Source organism: Hemitrygon akajei, chromosome 3 (genome assembly GCF_048418815.1).
Source record: "Hemitrygon akajei chromosome 3, sHemAka1.3, whole genome shotgun sequence".
NCBI lineage: Eukaryota > Metazoa > Chordata > Chondrichthyes > Myliobatiformes > Dasyatidae > Hemitrygon > Hemitrygon akajei.
In genome coordinates, this window is record NC_133126.1 from 103,211,310 (window position 1) to 103,233,334 (window position 22,025).

The 22,025-nt window shown below is 44.2% G+C and overlaps 1 protein-coding gene across 3 annotated transcripts in view; it reads right to left on the reverse strand.

The window, feature by feature from the left end:
- Positions 1-22,025, reverse strand: part of rtf1 (RTF1 homolog, Paf1/RNA polymerase II complex component) — a 207,508-nt gene that overhangs the window by 26,739 nt on the left and 158,744 nt on the right. For all 3 annotated transcript variants that reach the window (XM_073040540.1, XM_073040539.1, XM_073040538.1), the window contains 4 exons: positions 18,284-18,405; positions 13,132-13,189; positions 5,318-5,395; positions 2,022-2,120 (listed from right to left, as the gene is read on the reverse strand). In XM_073040540.1, the coding sequence (XP_072896641.1) occupies positions 2,022-2,120; positions 5,318-5,395; positions 13,132-13,189; positions 18,284-18,405 (357 nt within the window). The remainder of the gene's footprint in view (positions 1-2,021; positions 2,121-5,317; positions 5,396-13,131; positions 13,190-18,283; positions 18,406-22,025) is intronic.

Below are 22,025 nucleotides of genomic sequence, written 5' to 3' on the forward strand. Positions count from 1 at the left end.
AATCCTAAGAGCTTCTACAGGTATATTAAGAGCAAAAAGATAGTAAGGGATAAAATTGGTCCTCTTGAAGATCAGAGTGGTCAGCTATGCATGGAACCAAAAGAAATGGGGGAGATCTTAAATAGTTTTTTTGCACCTGTATTTACTAAGGAAACTGGCAAGGAGTCTATGGAAATAAGGCAAACAAGTAGTGAGGTCATGGAACCTATACAGATTAAAGAGGAGGAGGTGCTTGCTGTCTTGAGGCAAATCAGAGTAGATAAATCCCCAGGACCTGACAGAGTATTTCCTTGGACCTTGAAGAAGACTAGTGTTGAAATTGCAGGGGCCCTGGCAGATATATTTAAAATGTCAGTATCCACGGGTGAGGTGCCGGAGAATTGGAGGATAGCTCATGTTGTTCCGTTGTTTAAAAAAGGCTTTAAAAGTAATCCTGGAAATTATAGGCCAGTAAGTTTGATGTCAGTAGTAAGTAAATTATTGGAAGGAATACCAAGAGATAGGATCTACAAGTATTTGGATAGATAGGGACTTAATAAGGAGAGTCAACATGGCTTTGTGCGTGGTAGGTCATGTTTAACCAATCTATTAAGAGTTTTTCGAGGAGGTTACCAGGAAAGTGGATGAAGGGAAGGCAGTGGATGTTGTCTACATGGACTTCAGTAAGGCCTTTGACAAGGTCCCGCATGGGAGATTAGTTAGGAAGATTCAGTTGCTAGCTATACATGGTGAGGTAGTAAATTGGATTACACATTCACTCAATGAGAGAAGCCAGAGAGTGGTAGTGGAGGATTGCTTCTTTGAGTGAAGGCCTGTGACTAGTGGTGTGCCACAGGGATCCGTGCTGGGTCCATTGTTATTTGTTGTCGGGACTTGAGAAACTGAGTTACAGAGAAAGGTTGAATAGGTTAGGACTTTATTCCCTGGAGCATTGAAGAATGAGGGGAGACGATAGAGGTATATAAAATTATATATATATATATATATATATATATAGCCTGGCCTGCTGTGTTCTACCAGCATTTTGTGTGTGTTGTTATATAAAATTATGATGGGTATAGACAGAGTGAATGCAAGCAGGCTTTTTCCACTGAGGCTAGGGGAGAAAAAAACCAGAGAACATGGGTTAAGGGTGAAAAGGGAAAAGTTTAAAGGGAACATTAGGGGGAGCTTCTTCACACAGAGAGTAGTGGGAGTGTGAAATGAGCTGCCAGTTGAAGCGATGAATGCAGGCTCACTTATAATATTTGAGAAAAACTTGGCCAGGTACATGGATGAGAGGGGTATGGAGGGATATGGTCTAGGTGCAGGTCAGTGGGACTAGGCAGAAAAATGATTTGGCACAGCCAAGAAGGGCCAAAAGGCCTGTTTCTGTGCTGTAATGTTCTATGGTTCTATTATTACAACTTTCCAGGATCTGTTTCCCTATCTGCTCCTCGATATCCCTGTTACTATTGGGTGGCCTATAAAAAAACACCCAGTAAAATTATTGACCCCTTCCTGTTCCTAACCTCCACCCACAGAGACTCCATAGACAATCCCTTCATGGCATCCACCTTTTCTGCAGCCGTGACACTATCTCTGATCAACAGTGCCACGCCCCCATCTCTTTTGCCTCCCTCCCTGTCCTTTCTGAAACATCTAAAACCCAGCACTTGAAGTAACAATTCCCATCCCTGAGCTCTCGTTTGGCTTGAGCACAGCCCATCTGATCTATAGCAAGTAGAGGTGTATCCAGCAGTCTCACTTGACTACTATCGCCCCATGTATTACCACAACTTCCACAGGGAAAGCGAAAGGAACAATAAAGGGAAGTGAAATAATACAAGTATGGTGCAGGTAAACCAACACACAAGATTGATCTTGCCAGAACAAGCTTGAAAGACCTTCTCATGCACTGAATTATCTGCAGAACTGGCCTAACACCTTTGGCTATAAATACCTGGAAAAGGGGAACAAAGATGTGCTCTTTCCTGATTTGGTGTCTCCTGCCACTTACCATTACCCATCTTATGTCTTACCGGTTTGTTTAGCTCCAGAGGCAGCTCTGTCTGGGACCCAGATCCATACTTGGCATTCAGATGAGCAATGATGGCAGCCTGGACTGCAGGGTCCCGAGACTGTGAAGTAACATGGAGATAAAATTGGTAACTCACTCTGTACAGCTTTGTCAATACAAACTATTCAGAAATAAAGTATATCCTACTGCTCAGCAACTAGATTAAAAAACAGGACTTCAAACCAACCCAACCGTAGAACATAGAAAAGTACTGCACAGTAGGACAGTACAGGCCCATTGGCACACTGATGTCATGCCAACCTTTTAACCCAATCCATGATCAATCTAACCATTCACTCCCACCCCTCAACAATTCTTGTTTAAACTCTCCCCAGTACCCTTAGCAAACCTTCCCGCCAGGATATTAGTCATTCTTGGATTCAAGTGCAACCCGTCCTTTTTGTACAGGTCACACCTGCTCCAGAAGAGGTCCCAATGATCCAGAAATCTGAATCCCTGCTCCCTGCTCCAATCCCTCAGCCATGCATTTATGCTCCACCTCATTCTATTCCTATACTTACTGTCACGTAGCACAGGCAGTAATCCTGAAATTACTACCTTTGAGGTCCTGTTTCTCAACTTCTTTCCTAACTCCCTGTAGTCTTTTTTCGGGACCTCCTCCCTTTTCCTACCTATGTCCTTGGTACCAATATGTACCACGTCCTCTGTTTGTTCCCCTTCCCATTTCAAGATATCATGGACGTGATCAGAAACATCCTGGATCCTGGCACCTGGGAAGCAAACTACCATCTGCGTTTCTTCCATGCGTCTGCAGAATCGCCTATCTGACCCCCTAACTATAGAGTCCCCTATAACTGTTGCCATCCTCTTCTTTTGCCTACCCATCTGAGCCACAGGGCCAGACTCTGTGCCAAAGGCGTGACCACTGTTGATTCCCCCATGCAGGCCACCTCCCCCCCAACAGTACTCAAGCAGGAATACTTATTGTTAAGGGGGATAGCCACTGGGGTACTCTCTAGTACCTGCTTCTTGCCTTTCCCTCTTCTGACTGTTACCCACTTCTCTGTCTCCTGTGGTCCCGGGGTGACTACCCGCCTATATCACCCTGACTAGACGAAAGTCATCGAGCTGCAGCTCCAGTTCCCTAATGCGATCCCTAAGGAGCTGCAGCTTGACACACCTGGTGCAAATGTGGTCATCCAGAAGGCTAGGAGTCTCCAGGACCTCCTGCATCTGACACCAAGCACAGAAAACAGGTCTTTGTCTTTATTTGAAACAAACAACCTACCTGGCCTCGACCCTTTATCGCCAAAGCCTTCCTACTCTGTCTCCCTCTACTCCGTCACCCACTCCTCCAATGCCCGCTCTGTAAATCTGTCTTCCTTTTAAACTCTTCCCACTGTTCTCACTGGCTGACCTCCATGCACTTACAGTCGTGCCCTGTTCAAACCACTGAAGAAATAACTTTTATCCCAGCTCTGTTCCTATCAATGTCCCGTTGTACCCTACACCAAAATCATGTCATCTGCAAATTACTGACTCACCCATTTACATCATCTTCCAAGTCATTTATTAAAAAAAAGCACAAAGAGCTGGAGTCCCTGAAGAGATCCCTGTGGAAAACTCACCAACCCCCAAGCAGAATATCTACCATTTACACAGACAAGTTTCCCTTTATCCTGTGCCTCGTGACTTTCTGAATGAGCCTACTGTGAAGAACTTGTTGAATACTTTACTAAAATCCATATACACCACATCTACTGCTCTACCTTCATTTTGTTTTGTCACTTCCTCAAAGAATTCAATCAGGGTCGTGAGGTATGACCTGTCCCTCCCAAATCCCTAATCAGACCATGCTTCTTCAAATGCTCGTAAATTTTGCTTCTAAAAATCCTCTCCAATGGTTTGCCCACTATTGATCTGACTCACTGATCTAAAATTCTCAGAATTGTCCCTATTACTTTTCTTGAACACCCTCCAGTCATCTGGTATGACTCCTGCAGCCATTGGGGATGCAAAGCTAATCACCTAAGGCACAGCAATCTCTCTCCTAGCTTCCCATAATAACCTAGTGTTTATCTGTCAGGAAGTCAACTATCCTAATGCTTTTCAAAAGTTCTAGCTCACCCTCTTTCGAAACATTGACATATCTCAGCCTGTCCTCACAAACGTCAAGATCCCTCTCACTGGTGAATACTGAAGATACTGAAGCAAAATATTTATTAAGGACTTCCCCTATCTCCTCTGACTCCAGGCATATGTTTCTTTTACTATCCTTGATTGGTCCTACTCTCTCTCTAGCCATTTTCCTCTTCATCACATACATGTAGAATGCCTTGGTATTTTGGTTAATCCCACACACCAAGGCCTTCTCATGCCCCCTTCAAGCTCTCCCAAGTCCCTTCTTAAGCTACTTCCTGGCTACCTCTACAACCTGTCTGTTCCTTGCTTTCTAACTTTATTTATGCTTCCTTCGTTCTATTGATTAGATTTTCAACATCTTTTAGCAACCACGGTTCCTTCAACCTGCCATCCTTTCCCTGCCTCAATAGGACAAACCTATCCAGAAACTAATTAAAGTCCTCCATAAACAACCACAGTTCCACTGTGCATCTCCCTGAGTACACCTGTTCCCAATTTATGCTACCAATTTTCTGCCAAACAGCATCATAATTTGCCCTCCCCCAATTAAATACATTCCCATATAGTCTGCTTCTATCCCTGCCAAAAGCTATGGTAAAGGTTAAGGAGTGGACAGAGGCTCACAGGAATCCTTTCTGGATATACCCAAGAAATTCTAAACCTTTTGCACTAAGGAGATGCCAATCAATATTAGGGAAAATTAAGTCACTCATGACAACAACCCTGCTATTTTATCCTCTTTCCAAAATCTGCCTCCCAATCTGCTCCTCACTGTCTTTGTGGCTACTGGGGGGAGGGGATGTCTAAAGAATAGTCTCAATAGAATGATTGCTCCCTTCCCGTTTCTGACTTTCACCCACAGTAATTCAGTTGTCTACTGAATGACCTCCATTTCTGCATCTGTGGTACTATCCCTGATTGACAATGCCACATCCACCTATTTTTTTGCAGGCTGTGGTCTAGAGTAAAACCAAGTCTATAAACCCTCCTTCCTCCCTCCTAAGGTAGCATTGCAAACCCAATTGCTGTGCTGCAACTACTTGACATTCATACAGCATGACAGACTCTGTCATCAAACAGTTGATAACTACATTCCAAGGTGCTCTGATAGCACTGTATATTTAGGCTGCTGGTTGAATCACGAACAGTCCTTACATTGGAGACGATGGTGGGTTGACACTGGCGCCTGGTGAATGGGTCCATCTGCTTGGTCCTCTCACTCTGGACCTCAGCCTGCAAAGAGATATTAGTGAAAAACCATGAAAATCCCATCACCAGTAATTCTCAGATGAGTTCCAACTGCATTACACAGAATCACTTACAAAGCCAGCCAGCTTTCTGGTTTTTAAGCACCACTTTGTTATACTGTCTGCAGTGGATTCTGATTCCCCAGCTACTCCTCATCATTCTTCACCATATACAGTGCATTCTGGTTAACTGAGACACACCTGGACCAGTACACTTTGATACAATTAAACAGATGCCCCAAGTAGCTGAAGTTTCATGGAAGTAGACAAACTACTGCTTAACCAAGTTACAAATTATGCATTTAAATTTTGTTTCATATGGCAGAAATTAGAACACTACCAATACTACTACAGTATTACAAAACTGTATTCTTGTGATTGAATGTAAATGAACAAAATCAGTGCAGACACTTAGTCCAAATTGCCTTCAAGGCCTTCTTGCATCAAGTCAAAATAAAAAACATAGAAACATAGAAAACCTACAGCACAATACAAGCCCTTCGGCCCACCAGGTTGTGCCAAACACGTTCCTGCCTTAGAAATTATTCGGCTTACCCATAGCCCTCTATTTTTCTAAGCTCCATGTACCTATCCAATCCGCCTCCACCGTCATTGCTGGCAGCCCATTCGACGCACTCACCACTCTCTGAGTAAAAAAAACTTAACCCTGACATCTCCTCCATACCTACACCCCAGCACCTTAAGCGTGTGTCCTCTTGTGGCAACCATTTCAGCCCTGGGAAAAAGCCTCTGACTATCCCCACGATCAATGCCTCTCATTATCTTGTACATATCTATCACATCACCCCTCATCTTCCGTCACTCCAAGGAGAAAAGGCTGAGTTCACTCAACCTATTCTCATAAGGCATGCTCCACAATCCAGGCAACATCCTTGTAAACCTCCTCTGTACTCTTTCTATGGCTTTCACATCCTACCTGTATGAGGCAACCAGAACTGAGCACAGTACTCCAAGTGGGGTCTGACCACGGTTCTATATAGTTGCAACATTACCTCTCGGCTCCTAAATTCAATTCCACAATTGATGAAGGCCATAAGCCTTCTTAACCACAGAGTGAACCTGCGCAGCTGCTTTGAGTGTCCTTTGGACTCGGACCCAGAGATCCCTCTGATCCTCCACACTGCCAAAAGTCTTACCATTAATACTATAATCCGCCATCATATTTGACCTACCAAAATGAACTACCTCACACTCCATCTGCCACTTCTCAGCACAATTTTGCATCCTATCAATGTCCTGCTGTAACCTCTGATAGCACTCCACACTATCCACAACACCTCCAACCTTAGTGTCATCAGCAAATTTACTAACCCATCCCTCTACTTCCTCATCCAGGTCATTTATAAAAATCATGAAGGGTAAGAGTCCCAGAACAGATCCCTGAGGCACTCCACTGGTGACCAACCTCCATGCAGAATATGACTTGTCTACAACCACTCTTTACCTTCTGTGTGCAAGCCATTTCTGGATCCATAAAGTAATGTCCCCTTGGATCCCATGCCTCCTTACTTTCTCAATAAGCCTTGCATGGGGTACCGATCAAATGCCTTGCTGAAATCCATATACATTACATCTACTGCCTTCCTTCATCAATGTATTTAGTCACATCCTCAAAAAAATCAATCACTTGCCCTTGACAAAGCCATACTGACTATTCCTAATCATATTATACCTCTCTAAATGTTCATAAATCCTGCCTCTCAGGATCTTCTCCATCAACTTACCAACCACTGAAGTAAGACACACTGGTCTATAATTTCCTGGGCTATCTCTACTCCCTTTCTTGAATAAGGGAACAACATCCGCAACCTCCAATCCTCCGGAACCTCTCCCGTCCCCATTGATGATGCCAAGATCATCGCCAGAGGCTCAGCAATCTCCTCCCCTCACCTCCCACAGTATCCTGGGGTACATGTCATTCAGTCCCAGTAACTTATCCAACTTGATGTTTTCCATAAGCTCCAGCACATCCTCTTTCTTAATATCTACATGCTCAAGATTTTCAGTCTGCTGCAAGTCATCACTACGATCACCAAAATCCTTTTCCATAGCGCACACTGAAGCAAGTATTCATTAAGTACCTCTGCTATCTCCTCTGGTTCCATACACACTTCCCCACTGTCACACTTGATAAGTCCTATTCTTTCACGTCTTATCCTCCTGCTCTTCACATACTATGTAGAATTCACACACATGTAGAATGCCTTGGGGTTTTCCTTAATCCTGCCCGCTAAGGCCATCTCATGGCCCCTTCTGGCTCTCCTAATTTCCTTCTTAAGCTCCTTCCTGTTAGCCCTATAATCTTCTAGATCTCTAACATTAACTAGCTCTCTGAACCTTATGTAAATTTTTCTTTTCTTCTTGACTCGATTTATTACAGCCTTTGACACCACAGTTCCTGTACCCTACCGTAACTTCCAAGTCTCATTGGAACGTACCTATACAGAACTCCACACAAATATCCCGAACATTTGCCACATTTCTTCTGTACTTTCCCTGAGAACATCTGTTCCCAATTTAAGCTTCCAATTTCCTGCCTGATAGCCTCATAATTCCCCTTACTCCAATTAAACGCTTTTTTAACTTGTCTGTTCCTATCTCTTTCCAATGCTATTGTAAAGGAGAGAGAATTATGATCACTATATCCAAAATGCTCTCCCACTGAGAGACAGGTGACCAGGGTCAATTTCCAATACCAAATCAAGTACAGCCTCTCCTCTTGTAGGCTTATCTACATATCGTGTCAAGAAACCTTCCACAACACACCTAATGAACTCCAACCCATCTAAAACCCTTGTTCTAGGGAGATGCCAATAAATATTTGGGAAATTAAAATCTCCGATCACGAGAACTCTATTATTACACCTTTCCAGGATCTGTTTCCCTATCTGCCCCTCGGTATCCCTGTTACTAATGGGTGGCCTATAAAAAACACCCAGTAAAGTTATTAACCCCTTCCTGTTTCTAACCTCCACCCACAGAGACTCCGTAGAAAATCCATGCCGTCCACCTTTTCTGTAGCCATGATGAGGAAAAACTTCTTCACACAGAGAGTGGTGAATGAGGAAAAACTTCTTCACACAGAGAGTGGTGAATCTGTGGAATTCTCTGCCACAAGAAACAGTTGAGGCCGGTTCATTGGCTATATTTAAGAGGAAGTTAGATATGGCCCTTGTGGCTAAAGGGATTGGGGGTATGGAGAGAAAGCAGGTTCAGGGTTCTGAGTTGGATGATCAGCCATGATCATACTGAATGGCGGTGCAGGCTCAAAGGGCCGAATGGCCTACTCCTGCACCTATTTTCTATGTTTCTATGACATTATGATCAACAGTGCCATGCCCCCACCTCTTTTGCCTCCCTCCCTGTACTTTCTGAAACATCTAAAACCCAGCACTTGAAGTAACCATTCCTGTCCTTGAGCCATCAAGTCTCTGTAATGGCCACCACATCATAGCTGCAAGTACTGATCCACGCTGTCAGCTCATGCGCTTTATTCACAATACTCCTTGCATTAAAATAGACACATCTCAAACCGTCCTTCTGAGTGTGTTCCTTCTCTATCACCTGCCTATCCTCCTTCACACAAGGTCTCCAAGCTTTCTCTATTTGTGAGCCAACTGCTTCTTCCCCAGTCTCTTCAATTTGGTTCCCACCCCCCAACAATTCTTGTTTAAACTCTCCCCCGTAGCCTTAGCAAACCTCTCCGCCAGGATATTGGTCCCCCGGGATTCAAGTGCAACCTGTCATCTTTGTACAGGTCACACCTGCCCCAAAAGAGATCCCAATGATCCAGAAATCTGAATCCCTGCCCCCTGCCCCAATCCCTCAGCCACGCATTTATCCTCCATCTCATTCTATTCGTATACTCACTGTCGCGTGGCACAGGCAATAATCCTGAGATTACTGCCTTTGCAGTCCTGCTTCTCAACTTCCTTCCTAACTCCTTCTAGTCTTTTTTCAGGACCTCTTCCCTTTTCCCACCTGTATCATTGGTGCTAATATGTACCATGACCTCTGGCTGTTCTCCCTCCCACTGAAGGATATCTTGGACGTGAGCTGAAACATCCTGGACCCTGGCACCTGGAGGGCAAACTACCATCTGAGTTTCTTTCTTGTGTCCACAGAATTGCCTGTCTGACCCCCTAACAATACAGTCCTCTTTCACTACTGCCTTCCTCTTCCCTTCCCTACCGTTCTCAGCCACAGGACCAGACTCTGTCCCAGAGGAACGGCCACTGTTGCTTCCCCCAAGTAGGCTGCCCCCCCCCCCCCCACAACAGTACTCAAACAGGAGTACTTATTGTTAAGGGGGACAGCCACATGGGCACTCTCTAGTACCTGACTCTTCCCCTTCCTCCTCCTGACTGTGACCCACTTGTCCGTCGTCTGCCTATAAATCCTTTCTATCACCTCTTCACTCTGCCTGACCAGATGAAGGTCATCGAGCCGCAACTCCAGTTCCCTAATGCGGTCCCTTAGGAGCTGCAGCTCAACACATCAGGTGCAGATATAGCCTTCCAGGAGGCTGGGCGACTCCACGACCTCCCACATCTGACACCGAGCACAGAACACCAGCCTCACACACATACTTCCTGTCCGCAATTAACACAGGTAAAACTACTTCACCTCATTACTGCCTAAGCCCGTTGATCCCAAGGCCTATCACTCTGCTATCCTCTCACTCCACTGCCCGCTGGATATGGAGGTCTTCTTTTTAAACTTTTCCCCCTCTACTGGCTGACGTTACGCGCCTGCAGAGTCTTGCTTCTTTTACCGAGTAGAAAAATGCCTTCGCTCCAGAAATCCTTAGCCATTCCACTCGCAGCCTTCTTACTCTGAATTATGGAAAATGTCAATATTTAAAAACCATTTGTTTGCTAGAGCTTCCTCTTACTTTCTTGGTTGTATATCCTATGCTGACCATCTTATTCTGGAGACCCAAGGAAGAAGAGGAGGATATTACTGAGGGGATATTTAAGATTCCTTTCAATAGGGTCTACAATGAGATTTGCAGATATCCAATCCTGACAAAGGCCAAATGCTTATTCAAGCTGTTAAGGCGAGCACTACAAATTTTAGGTCTGTTCTGGAGTTCAGAGTAACAACCCTTTGCACACACGTTCCCTCTATCCAATCTGATCTGTGCTCAGATGAATGAAGCAATTCAGCTTGTGCAATCCCTTAACATAATGCCTTAACTGAACCCCCAAAATACATTATCAAACCAGCATATTCCATTAGGGTCTCACTGTACACTGCCTTTGTACACCGATTTCCAGCTTCTGAAAGGCAGAATGGTAATGGGACAAAATGGCCAGATGACTGATTACAAAGGGAGTTCTGTTGCATGCAACTACAAGTAACTAAGAAATGAAATCTTCAGACTTTCTCTGCACAACGTATAGGTACCCGAATCCTATTGTACTGCATGTGAAATATTCTAACTCTATACATAGTGGTTGTGAGAACTCACACTCTTTGATAAAGTTAGGTAAGCATTTAATTGGAGTGAGGGGAAATATGAAGCTATCAGGCAGGAACTTGGAAGCACAAATTGGGAACAGGTGTTCTCAGGGAAATGCACGGAAGAAATGTGGCAAATGTTCAGGGAATATTTGTGAGCTGTTCTGCATAGGTACATTTCAATGAGACAAGGAAAGAATAGCAGGGTACAGAAAATGTGGTGTACAAAGGCTGTTGAAAATCTAATCAAGAAAAGAAGAGTAGCTTACAAAAGATTTTAAAAAACTGGGTAATGATAGAGATCTAGAGAATTATAAGGCTAGCAGGAAGAAGCTTAAGAATGAAATTAGGAGAACCAGAAGGGGCTATGAGAAGGCCTTGGCGAGCAGGATTAAAGAAAACCCCAAGGCATTCTACAAGTATGTGAAGAACAAGAGGACAAGATGTGAAAAAATAGGACCAATCAAGTGTGACAGTGGAGAAGCGTGTCTTGAATTGGAGGAGATAGGGGTGGAGGTATTTAATGAATGCTTTGCTTCAGTATTCACTACGGAAAAGGATCTTGGCGATTGTAGGGATGATTTACAGTGGATTGAAAAGCTTGAGCATATAGATATTAAGAAAGAGGATGTGTTGGAGCTTTTGGAAAGTATCAAGTTGGATAAGTCTCCAGGACTAGGCTACTGCGGGAGGCAAAGGAGGGGATTGCTGAGCTTCTGGCAATGATCTTTATATCATCAAAGGGGACAGCAGAGGTTCCAAAGGATTGGAGGGTTGCAGATGTTATTCCCTTATTCAAGAAAGGGAGTAGAGATCGCCCAGGAAATTACAGACCAGTGAGTCTTACTTCAGTGGTTGGTAAGTTGATGGAGAAGATCCTGAGAGGCAAGATTTATGAACTTTTGAAGAGGCATAATATGACTAGGAATAGTCAGCATGGCTTTGTCAAAGGCAGCCTGACTGAATTTTTTGAGAATGTGACTAAACATGTTGATGAAGGTACAGCAGTTAGGTGTAGTATATATGGATTTCAGCAAGGCATTTGATAAGGTACCCCATGCAAGGCTTATTGAGAAAGTAAGAAGGCAAGGGATCCAAGGGGACATTGCTCTGTGATCCAGAATTGGCTTGCCCACAGAAGGCAAAGAGTGGCTGTAGATGGGTCATATTCTTCATGGAGGTTGGTGACCATTGGTGTGCCTCAAGGATCTGTTCTCGGACCCCTTCTCTTGGTGATTTTTATAAATGACCTGGATGAGGAAGTGGAGGGATAGGTTAGTAAATTTGCTGACAAAGGTTAGGAGTGTTGTGGATAGTGTGGAGGGCTCTCAGAGGTCACAGCGGGACACCGATAGGATGCAAAACTGGGCTGAGAAGTAGCAGATGGAGTTCAATCCAGAAAAGTGTGAGGTGGTTCATTTTGGTGGGTCAAATATGATGGCAGAATATAGTATTAACGTTAAGATTCTTGGCAGTATGGAGGATTGGAGGGATCTTGGGGTCCAAGTCCATCGGACACTCAAAGCTGCTGTGCAGGTTGACTCTGTGGTTAATAAGGCATATGGTACATTGGCCTTCATCAACCATGGGATTAAATTCAAAAGCTGAGAGGTAATGTCACAGCTATATAGGACCCTGGTCAGACCCCACTGTGCTCAGTTCTGGTCACCTCACTACAGGAAGAATGTGGAAACTATAGAAAGGGTGCAGAGGAGATTTACAAGGATGTGGCCAGGATTGGGGAGCATGCCTTACGAGAATAGGTTGAGTGAACTTGGCCTTTTCTCCCAGGATGAGAGGTGACCTGATAGAGGTGTATAAAATGATGAGAGGCATTGATTGTGTGGATAGTCAGAAACTTTTTTCCAGGGCCAAACTGGCTAACATGAGAGGGCACAATTTTAAGGTGCTTGGAAGTAGTACTGAGGAGATGTCACGGGTAAGTTGTTGATTTTTTTTATTATACGCAGAGTGCAGTGAGTGCGTGGAATGGGCTGCTGGCGACGGTGGTGGAGTTGGAAATGGATATGATAGGGTCTTTTAAGAGACTCCTGGATAGGTACATGGAGCTTCAAAAAATAGAGGGCTATGGGTAATCACAAGTAATTTCTAAAGTAAGTACATGTTTGGCACATCTTTGTGGGCCGAAGGGCCTGTATTGTGTTGTAGGTTTTCCATGTTTCTATTGTATTTAGTGCAATTGATCAACAAATAATACCATCCAGCAATAATGCTTACCAGTAAAGCTTTTTCAGACTCCACAATGTTCCATTCTCTGTTCCTCTGGTTTATGTAGCTAAGAGAAAGAAGCAATGAGGTTTTAATAGAGACACTACAATAACATGTGCTATCTTTTGGGCCACACTCTAGTTGGAATGAGGGCCATCTAACACCAATTACTTTTCACACTGACCTCTGCTGCTTCATGTTTGGACAGTCTCAAATTAACATTCAAAAACACAGATGATTGATTATAAAGGGAGTTGCACTGCTCATCACCAAGTAACCAAGAAGTTAAATCTGTTGATTATTTTTTTTCCAAAACTTGGCAGCTCTGTGACATGTACAATCATCTTCTGGGCCAGACTAGTTGGAATGAGAAAGATTTTGCTACCAATTATCTTTGGTACTCACCTCTGGCACTTCATGTTTGTGCAGCCCCACATCAGGACCCAAAAACACAGCAAGAATTTCCACATGTACTATGCTGATGGCACCAATCTCTATCTAATGATTGCCTCTCTAACCCACTTCAAATTTGTCAAAATACTTGTCTGCCATTCAAAGCTAGACAAACTCATTTCTTCAAACTAAATAACAAAAAAAACAAACTCTTTAGTCCCAGTCACAAACTCCATTCTCTTTCCACAAATAATTTTCCTAAACCAGAACCAGATCCAGATGTTCACAGCTAGTGTAATAACATGACCTTTTAAAATATATATATACATTATTAGCTCACACACTCTCATCTCTGAGAAAGTCACTGATCACTCAAGCCTTATCACGCTTTTGAAACCTTTCAATCCTTGATAAATTTTAAGGTCACACTACAGATCCTTCCAGCTCAGTTTTCCATGCCTACTGTGATGCTTATTGACACAATTCCATGTGCCCACATCTCTCTCCATCTTTTTATTTACATACCTGCCCACACGTCTTTTCACCATGTAATCAACTGTATGAGGCCCTAACTTTTTTTTTAGCAGTTTCTTTCAGATACCACATTCTGTGGAAAAACCTAAAATCTTTCTCCCTTCTCACTTTAAATCTGTGCCCATCTACTTCTAGACTCCCTGCTCTGGAGAAAAGATTCTACCTACCCTCTCTACACCCCCCATAATTTTACGGACTCCACAAGGTCTTTGCAACACACAAAATACTAGAGAAACTCAGCAGGTCAGGCAGCATCTATGCAAAAGAGTGAACAGTTGGCATTTCAAGTCAAGACCCTTCATCATTACTGGATTCTCCAGCATTTTGTGTGTGTTTCTTATATCTGCAACTTTGTTAATCATACCACCTACATTTTCATTCTTGCCATTTAAGGACATTACAAAGGTCTCAGTACTGATTCTTGTCGTACCCCACTTGTCATAGGCCCCTCGTCAGGAGAACACCAAACCATCACTAACCTCTACACCACACGCCTCCCCCAATCACTCAGCCTATTTTCCATCCTGTTTGCCGCCATTCCCCAGGTCCCTTGTGCCTTAAAGCTCTAGACCAGTCTACCATGCGAGACCTTTCAAACTCGTGAAGTGCACATCTCATGGTCCCAGAACACATTGTACACCATACTCACTACATTCTACAGATGCACAATAGAGAGCATTCTAACAAGCTGTATCACTGTACAGGAAAGGCACAACAACAGGTAGTCAGGACTCTCAATGCATCACTGGCACCAGCCTACTTGCCATCAAAGAAATATATACAGAACAATGCCAGAAAAGAGCCAGCACCATCATGAAGGACCACATACACCCTGCTCATGGACTGTTTGTCCCAGACTCAAACAGATACTCTCCCCAAGCACTAAGGCTGATCAACATCTCCACCCATTAACCCATCCTCCATACTCACAACCACCATTAATTTATCAGTTCTCGCCAGATACCTATGTCTAGACGTTCCTGTGCCCAGCATCACTTTATGCACATACAATCAATATAGGTATACAGGCAACCTTGTGTATCTATATTTAGTGTTCTTTTATTATTGTGTTCTTTATCTTAGTGTCTTTTTGTGCTGCATTGAACCTGGAGTAACAATTATTTTGTTCCCCTTTATACATTTGTACTGGAAATGACATTAAACAGTCTTGAATTAAGTTTAATTAAAAAGCTCTAAAAGCCCTCAAAAGCACACCCACTCCAATTTTCTTAGTTTCTTCCTAAAAGAAAACTCAGATTAAGACATGATTTCTCCTGCATAAAACCATGCTGACTTCTTGCAACACACACAAAATGCTGGAGGAACTCAGCAGGCCAGGCAGCATCCATGGAAAAGAGTACAGATGATGTTCTTAAAGTGAAAAGCCTCATCCTGAGAGTAGATGCGGCAGAGGAGGAGGAATTGACAGAAGGGCACTGATCTCGATTAATAACCCACAGACTCTCACAGCTACCTGGGCGAGACCTCTTCCCACCCATTACTTGCAAACACGCCATCCCCTTCTCTCAATTCCTCTGTCTCCGCATCTGCTCTCAGGATGAGGCCTTTCATTCTAGAACAAAAGAGATGTCCTCCTTTTTCAAAGAAAGGGTCTCCCTTTCCTCCACCATCAATGCTGCCCTCAACTTGCATCTCTTCCATTTCACGTACGTCTGCTCTTACCCATCCTCCTGTCACCCTACCAGGGATAGGGTTCCTCTTGTCCTCACCTACAAATTCACCAGTGTGCATCTAGCACATAATTCTCCGTAACTTCTGCCATCTCCAACTGGATCCCACCACCAAGCACATCTTTCCCTCCCCCCACTTTCTGCAGGGATTGCTCCCTGGTCCATTCATTCCTCCTGGCACTTAGCTTGGCAAGCAGAATAAGTGCTACATCTGCCTCTACACCTCCTCCCTCACTACCATTCAGGGCCTCCAACAGTCCTTCCAGGTGAGGCGACATTTCACCTGTGAGTCTGGATCATATACTGTGTCTGGTGTGGCCTCCTTTATATCGGTGAGACCGGACGTAAACTGGGAGACAACTTCACCGAGCAATTATGCTCCGTCAGTCAGAAAAAGCAGGATCTCCCCGTGGCCACTCATTTTAATTCCACTTCCCATACCCATTCCAACACGCCTATCCACGGCCTCCTCCACTGTCGTGATCGGTCACACTTAGGTTGGAGGAACACCGTATACTCGGTCTGGGTAGCCTCCAACCCGATGGAACGAACATCAATTTCTCAGACTTACTGTAATGCCCCTCCCCCTCCGTCACCATTTCCCATAATCTTTTCCCCCTCTCAGATTATCTCCTTGCCCACCCATCTGGTGCTCCTCCCTCCTTTCATGCCCTTCTGTCCCTTTCACCAATCAACTTCCCAGCTCTCTATTTCATCTCTGCCCCTTCAGGTTTCACCTATCACCTTGTGTTTCGCTCCCTTCTCCCAGCTTTTAAATCTACTCCACAGCTTTTTTCACTCCAGTGCTGCCGAAGGGGTTTGACCTGAAATGTCGACTGTACTCTTTTCCATAGGTGCTGCCTGGCCTGCTGAGTTCCTCTAGCATTGTGTGTGTTGCTCAGATTTCAAGCATCTGCAGATTTTGTCTTGTTTCTGACTTTTCCTTGGTCCCTGCCTTTTCAAGTGAACATAAATCCTATCTTCTTCAATAATCCAATACAAGACTCACTGGTCTGTAACTTCCATGCAAATCCCTGCTACTGTTTTTTCCACAAAGGAGGAACATTAGCTATCCTCCAGTCTTCTGGCACCTCACACTTGGGTAACAAAACTGCAAAAGTCTTTTGCAGTTTTGTTGGAGTCAAGTTTGAGCACTTGTGGGGTGGGCGCAGTAGAAAGAGGCGGCCTTATAATAAGAACATAAGACATAGGAGCAGAATTAGGCCATTTGGATCAAAGAGTGTCATTCAATAATGGCTGATCCCTTTCCCACCTCTTCAGCCCCACTCCCAGGCCTTCTCCTCGAAACCTTTGATGCAGTATCTAAGCAAGAACCCATCAAGCTCTGACTTAAATATACCCAACAAAATAGCCTCCACAGTTGCCTGTGCCTTCTTGTGCTAGACTCCCTCACCATGGGAAACATCCTTTCCACATCTACTCTGTCTGGGCCTTTCAACATTCAAAAGGTTTCAATGAGACTCCCCCCCTCATCCTTCTAAATTCCACTGAATACAGACCCAGAGCTATCAAACGTTCCTCATATGATAACCCCTTCAACCCTGGAATCATCCTTGTGAACCTCCTCTGAACCCTCTCCAATGTCAGCACAACTTTTCTAAGATGAGGAGCCCAAAACTGCTCACAATACTCAAGGTGAGGCCTCACCAGTGCCTTATAAAGCCTCGGCATTACATCCCTGCTCTTGTATTCAAGACCGCTTGAAATAAATGCTAACAATGCATTTGCTTTTTTCACCTCCAACTCAACCTGCTAGTTAACCTTTCAGATGTTCTGTAGAAGGACTCCCAAGTCCCTTTGCATATCAGATTTTTGGACTTTCTTTCTGTTTAGAAAATAGTCTGCACATTTATTTCTACAACCAAAGTGCATGACCATGCATTTTCCAACATTATATCTCATTTGCCACTTTCTTGCCCATTCTCCTAATCTGTCTGAGTCCTTCTGCAGCCTTCCTGTTTCCTCAGCACTACCTGCCGCCCATCAGTCTTTGTATCATCTCCAAATTTGGCAACAAAGCTATCTATTCCAGCATCTAAATCATTGATATACAGCATACAAAGAAGCAGTTCCAACACGAACCGCTGTGGAACACCTCCAGTCACTGGCAGCCAACCAGAAAAGGATCCTTTTATTCCCACTCGCTGCCTCCTACCAATCAGCCAATGTTCTAACCATGCCAGTAACTTTCCTGTAATACCATGGGCTCTTAACTTGGCAGCATGATGTGTGATACCTTGTCAAAGGCCTTCTGAACTGAAAGGCATTAAAACACACAGGTCCGATTATGAACAATTAATGAAAGTAGAGAGAAAGGGAAAACTTTCAGCCGCTTGTAGGAATGAAAGCACATACATTTGACTCTAATTTAATTTAATAATGTAATGCAGGTTTGTTCATTGTTAGGTAGCCACAAGTCAACTGTTTATAATACAAAGAAGGCTATCTTATAAAACTGCACTTCAGGAAAACCTGAAATGAGTAGAGTTATCATATAAAATGCAAATCTCTTTTTTCCTGACCTGATGGCAGAAATGTTTTTTGTGCGAAGTCTATCGAGGGCCTCTGCCCGTTCTTCCAATTCATTCAGCTGTTCCTGGATTTGCCGGGCTTTCTCTGGCTCACCTGCTTCTTCTGCCATTGCCTGAAGAAAAAAGACAGATGGGTTATTATTAAAGAGAACAGGTACTGGACATCCAGACCACTGTTACTCTCAAAAGTTGGCAAACTGGATCCAAGATTGACTCAGCAGTTGGAGACAGAAGGTGATGGTAGAGGATAGTTTCCTTAAGAAGTTGAATTGAATCTGGGTCACTGGTATGGTAATACTGTTAAGACATAAGACACAGGAGCAGAATTATGGCATTTGGCCCATCAAGTCTGCTCCACCATTCAGTTGTGGCTGATCCTTTCCCCCTTCCCAACCTTCTCCCTGTAATTTTTGATGCCATGTCCAATCAAGAACCTATCAAGCTCCATCTTAAATAAACCCAATGACCTGTCCTCCACAGCTGCCTGAGGTAATAAATTCCAAAAATTCACCACCCTCTGGCTAAAGGAATTTCTCTGCATCTGTTTTAAATAGAGGCCCTTCTATCCTGAGGCTGTGCCCTCTTGTCCTACACTCCCCCACCATGGGAAACATCCTTTCCACATCTACTCTGTCTAGGCCTTTCAACACTCAAAAGGTTACAATGAGATCCCCCCTCATCCTTCTGAATTCCAGCAAGTACAAACCCAGAGCAATCAAACGTTCCTCATATGATAACCCTTTCATTCCTGGAATCATCCCTGTGAACCTCCTCTGAACTCTCTCAGTGAAATGGTCTCCCAGTCTGCGTCAGGTCTCACCAATATATAAAAGTTTCAGCGAAACGGTCTCCCAGTCTTTTATACATTGGTGAGACTCGACACAGACTGGGAGACCGTTTCGCTGAAAACCGACGCTCTGTCTGCCAGAGAAAGCAGGACCTCCCAGTGGCCACACATTTTAATTCCACGTCCCATTCCCATTCTGATATGTCTATCCATGGCCTTCTCTACTGTCAAGATGAAGCCACACTCAGGTTGGAGGAACAACACTTTATATACCGGCTGGGTAGCCTCCAACCTGATGGCATGAACATTGACTTCTCTAACTTCCGTTAATGCCCCTCCTCCCCTTCTTACCCCATCCCTGACATAATTAGTTGTTTTTTTTCTCTCTCTCTGCCCATCACTCTGCCTGTTCTCCATCTGGTGCTTCCCCCCTCCCACTTTCTTTCTCCCGAGGCCTCCCGTCCCATGATCCTTTCCCTTCTCTAGCTCTGTACCCCTTTTGCCAATCACCTGTCTGGCTCTCAGCTTCACCCCACACCCTCCGGTCTTCTCCTATCATTTCGCATTTTCCCCTCCCCCTCCTATTTCAAATCTCTTACTATCTTTCCTTTCAGTTAGTCCTGACGAAGGGTCTCGGCCCGAAACATCGACAGCGCTTCTCCCTATAGATGCTGCCTGGCCTGCTGTGTTCCACCAGCATTTTGTGTGTGTTGCTTTAATCCAGGTAAGTAGAAGTGATACATTTGGAAATCATCGTCATTGTTGTGGCTATCCCTCGAGGTTGAGGATGATGGTCTTTGTTCTGTTTCCACAGAGTGAAGATGCCTGTGTGTGTATTTGTTTCACGTGTACTTGATGTTGCACTCCAAGCAGCACACGATACTTCACAAATCAACCAACTGATTCCAAGGGCACGGACACCACGACGATTAGAGCTGATGGACGTTGCAGCCTTTATCCGTCTTCACAGCTGTTGAGTTCGAAGTAACTTCGTCCACCTGTTCCACCGTTGAGGTCTTGGTTGGATTGTTCTTGGTCAGGGACCTCACCCTTGACCTTACCGCAATGGGTGACCCTACCAGCAGCATAACTCCAGACGGCATAGCTCTCGGGATCTCAGGACCACACAAGCTTCTCCACCATGATAAGATGACAATCCACGGAGAAGACATTTGGAAATACTAGTGAGGCTAAGGGATACCATGGAACAAAACAACCTTGTTGTACTTTCAAAGCTACTTGAAGATGACAGTACAGAATAAAACATGGTTAAGACTGGATGCTGCCCTTCAATATTCAAGTAATTAAATACAAGAACAAGAAGTTTATACTCTAAAGCAATGGTCAGACCTCAGCTGGTGTCCTGTATGCAGTTCTGATTAGCACTCAACAGGAAAGATGTGCTAGTGTTAAAGAGTGTGCAGAGTGAAGGTGAAAGTAAAAATGATTAGAGTGAAGGTAGAAACTATTCAGGGATAAATGAAGAAACGTGCCTGAAGTCTGAGGAGGCAAGGAAGGTCCTTAATTAGTATTTTGCTTCAGTGTTCACCAGTCAGAGGAACCTTGACAAAGGTGAGATCAGCACGGAACAGGCTAAAGTGCTGGAGCAAATCAAGATTAAGAAAGAGGTAGTGTTGGAGCTTTTGAAAACATTAATACGCTCGGCAGAGGATGGTGCTCGGAGAAGCTGTGCCGGAGGGGATGGCCGTCGGCTCGGAGGTTCGACGGACTCGGAGTCTGCTGCGGTCAGGTCACTTTCGGTGTGTGCTGCGCCTGCGAGGCTGGGTTCGATGGCGCTTTCGTTGTGTGCTGCATCTGTGAGGCTGAGTCGGACGGCGCCGTGGTGGAAGTCCATAGCAGGGGTATTCCCTTCTGCCGCCAGTGTGGGATGGCGAGTCTGTCGGGACCCTGGGGACTTGTGAAAACTGTGTGGTGATTTCTTTTGAACTTATAGTCCTTTAACATCTTTGGACTATTTTTATTGTGCCCATAGTCTGTTTTTTTTTATCAATTATGCTATTGTTTGCACTGTTATAACTATATGTTGTAACTATGTGGTTTTGTGCAGGTCGTGTAGCTTTAGTTTTTGGTCTTGTTTGTCTGGTGGATTTGGAGCTCCTTTCCAGGGAACGCACTAAGACGGTAGCGCGATATTAATACGCAGCAGCCTCTCCGGACTCTGGATTGGGGATTGCCAAATATTATGTGGATTTTCTAGTGTAGTCTGTTTTGTCATTTGCTTTTGTGATATCATTCTGGAGGAACGTTGTCTCATTTTTTAACTGCATTGTATTTGTGGTTTCTAAATGACAATAAACTGAATCTGAATCCACAAGCCCCCAGGGTTGGATGGCACATGGCCCAGGTTACTAAGGGAAGTGAAGGAAGAGATTGTTGGAGCGTTGAGGCCACAGCCATAGGTCACTGCCACAGAATAGTTTTAGAGGATTGGAGGATGGCAAATTTGTTCCTTTATTCAAGAAAGGTAACAATGTTACAGCAAGGAAGAAAGGCATTAGTAATCCTAGGAATTATAGACCAGTGAGTCTTATACCAGTGGTGGGCAAACTAAATGGAGAGGATTCTTAGGGACAGGATTTATGAGCATTTGAAGAAGCAAAATCATTATAGAGATAGTCCATATCACCTTGTAAAGGACAGGTCATGCCTTACAGTTGAATTACTTTTTCAATAAGTGGACAGTCAGTGCCTTTATCCCCCAGTGGCAATGGCTAATACCCGAAGAGAGTCTCTTAACACATGTGGAAGAATGACTAGGGGAGATGTCTGAGATAGATTTAAAAGAAATACCAAGTACGACAGCTGCCTAGAATGTACTGCCAGAGCTGGTGGTAGAGGCTTGCACATTAGGGGCATTTAAGTGACTCTTAGCTAAGCACATGGAAAAATGAAAAATGGAGGGTTACAGGTTATGCAGAAGGGGAG